At 56.7% G+C, this 3,069-nt stretch overlaps 1 protein-coding gene across 1 annotated transcript in view; it reads left to right on the forward strand.

Moving 5' to 3' along the window:
* Positions 1 to 1,616: 1,616 nt before the first annotated feature.
* C1QTNF3 (C1q and tumor necrosis factor related protein 3) overlaps positions 1,617 to 3,069 on the forward strand; it is a 23,199-nt gene continuing 21,746 nt past the window's right edge. The window contains exon 1 of the mRNA XM_006761769.2: positions 1,617 to 2,139. Within this exon, the coding sequence (XP_006761832.2) occupies positions 1,852 to 2,139 (288 nt within the window). The 5' untranslated portion in view covers positions 1,617 to 1,851. The remainder of the gene's footprint in view (positions 2,140 to 3,069) is intronic.

A 3,069-nucleotide genomic window follows, 5' to 3' on the forward strand; every position in this document is an offset into this window, starting at 1 on the left:
CTATGCGGCCAAGATTGAGAACCACTAGAATAGATGGAAGGATTGAAAACTCCCATGGAAAGTCTCAATGCAGTTGAAAGTCAGAAGAGGTTGACTTGTAGCCACTTGGCCAGAGGGTCCAGGCCGGGGAGCTGCCAGGGAGCACTTAGAAAACCGGCGAGTGGGTGACCTGGATTCAGAGCCATTCCTCGCCTCGTGGTCTCCCTGGTGAGGAGCGTCCCGCTGGGACATGCTCAGGACCTTTCCTCCCACCGCTACCTTCCACCACCCGTCTGTCCGCAGGGCCCGGGACTACCCTTCCTGCCTCAGCTCCAGGTCTGTCAAACAATCCCCGTTAGAGTTAGTGTCAGATAATGGCTTGATGTGCTGTCCTCCCAGGGGCATTTGCCTGGCGCTCAGCACAGAAGCAGAGATCTTCCAGGGAGGAGATTGTGGACAACATGGGGTAGACTTGTAGAATGGGGCTGGCTGAGCACCTCACACCCACCACATGGGAACTGCCTGCTTTGGATAAGCATGGCTCCCAAGCCCTGCAGTTGTCAACTGGAGAGCTTCTATGTTACAGCATAACTCTCACTCCTCCCATCCCCAGCACCAGGTCCTTCCCATGCCTGGACGTGGGCGTGGAGGCAGCTGTCTGGCAGGTGCAGGGGGATAAAGCCCTCTGCTGAGTGAGGAGGCAGCTGGGAGAGGAGGACTCCCCCACACCCCCACTCTCTCCAGCTGCTCCGTCACATCAGCTTTATCGTCAGGCCCGGCCTCGCTAAGCTGTGGCCTTCTAACGGGGCCCCTTGTCCGCTTGGCATCAGACACTTGCACTCATCTACCTCCTGCAGGTCCCGGGGTCTCTCACTCCTGCTGGACTCCAGTCCTCCAGTGACTTCTTACTATGCGAGCGAATGAGGAACAGTAAGTGACGTATGTAAATAGAAGCCATCTTAAATGCAAAATCTATATAACTTAATTTATTATTGCGAAGAGGTGGGGCATGTCCATTGGCTCTTCAGCAGAATTAGTCAAAGCGTAGCGAGCAGAACAAAGGACACGAGGACCCCCTCCATCCTGATCTGCTCCGAGTCCTGCATCCTGTTTGGCTCCGCGCCGTCCACGTGCTCAATTTCAACCAACAACAGGTCAGAAGGAAGGGTAGCCAGAGACGCTATTCTCTTAGTGCAAAGGAGGATGTTCTGGTTCCATCCGACCATAGCAACTTGGTGACCTTGGACTTCACTTTGGCTCTTGGAAACGGGGAAATGTGTTTGCTGGATGCTTGTAATTCAGGGAAAGTACCCTGCAACAGCATCACCGCTTATGGAATGTCTCTTTGCCAATCAGATTGTGAGTTTGGTGGAATGGTGACTTTTCCGAGCGAGGGCAGGAGTTTCTGGGTCGGCCTGGTGGGTTCCCACTGCCTCTCAGACAGACTGGGTGCCGTTAAGCCCGGATTTCCTGGCAGGCCCGCTGGAGGCTTTTCCAAAAGGCATCCCAGCCCGCGGGGCACAGCCTTTCCCTGTCTCATCTCGACAGGGAGCCCCCGGACACACGCCCCCTGTTTCCAGCTGGTCGCACAGGCTTTTTTTCACGCTGCAACCAGAAAGCCGAGCCAAGGTGTGACATTTAGGAACCCCAGCAACTGGGAGCTGTGCGGCACGCCGTGCTGCCTGTGATGTGGGGAGTGATGAATGGGCCGTTCTGCTTCCCCTCTGGCATGCCTGCAGCTACTTACCGCCCGGCCAAGTATAAAACCGCGGCCGGCTGCGCTCCGTCTCCAGCCCGGCGTCCCCCGAGGAGACCACGCGCGGGAGCCCGGCCGTCTGTCTTCCCCAGGAGGCTCCCGGCTCGCTGAGAACCATGGTCCGTGGGCACCTGCTGGCTCTGTTTGTCCTCCCTCTTTGCCTGTGTCAAGATGAATACATGGAGGTGAGCGGCAGAGCTAATAGCGTGGTGGCCAGAATAGTGCAGAGCCACCAGCAGACCGTCCGTGGTGGCTCCAGGAGGGAGACAGTGAGAGAGCGGAGCCACCCGAGAGCGGGCACTGTGGCTAATAACGCGTCTGCAGACCCAAAGCCCCCGAGGCCAGATGAGCTCCCGCACCCCGAGGTAGATGGCCTAGCCCCGATCACCCCGTTCTGGGGCCAGGTACTCAGCATTCTCTTTTAAGGCTTTCCCGGGAGGGGCTGTCCTGGCTGTGGCTTCAGCTGCGATTCTGAAGGGGGGTGCTTCTGAGACATCTGCTGAGCTGCTGGTGGGTGTCTTTCTGGGGTGCTCTGTGCTCGAGGGGGGTCGTGGGTCTCTTAGAAAGCCAGCAGGGGTCGGTGTGCTGGGACAGAAAGACTGCTTGGTGCCCCGCCAAATAGGACACTGGGGGCCGCCAGCTCCCTGCTCTGCTGTGACTTGGTGTCCCCCTGCCCTGGGTGTGGAAAGAGGAGGCTGACCATACGGTAGCCACATGGCTGTCCCTGCTCATTCGCCGATCATAAGGGAGTTGGGCTTTCTGAATCCGTGCCCAGCGGGGGAGAAGCTGCCCTGGAGGCTTTCGCTTTGCTTTGAGAGTTTACTGCAGCCTTTTATGCCAGGCGTGTGATCTGCTTGCTAGCTTTCTAGGTCGCTAAGTTTCTATGTTCAGTCTGTTTCAAAAAGGACCAAAGAGTTAAAATAAACCAAGAGTTAAATCAACAAAAAGGCTATATATTTAAAATGTAAACCTCATCGAATGAGTGAATGCCTGATAATCGCAGAGGAGGGGGTTAATTTCTCAGAGTAAGAGCTCGGCAATAAAGGAACGTCTTTAACTCTTTTTTTTAGTGAATCTTTATTGCTGAGTATTACAGGCCAACCCCTTTTCTCCCTCCAATGGCCCCCTCCACCGGGCTCTCGTCCCACCCCAGGCCTTCACCACCCTATTGTCTGCTCTGAGTCCAGCCTGGTGTTGGGGACCCGCGGCCTTCTGATCCTGGTGTCCGGGAGGGGAATGAGTTCCTCTAAGCCGACCACTGGGGTGCAGGGGGTGGCGGGGAGCGGGGAGGGGGGAGCGGGGAGGTGGAATGGTGACTTTTCCGAGCGAGGGCA

Source organism: Myotis davidii, unplaced genomic scaffold, assembly GCF_000327345.1.
Source record: "Myotis davidii unplaced genomic scaffold, ASM32734v1 scaffold496, whole genome shotgun sequence".
NCBI lineage: Eukaryota > Metazoa > Chordata > Mammalia > Chiroptera > Vespertilionidae > Myotis > Myotis davidii.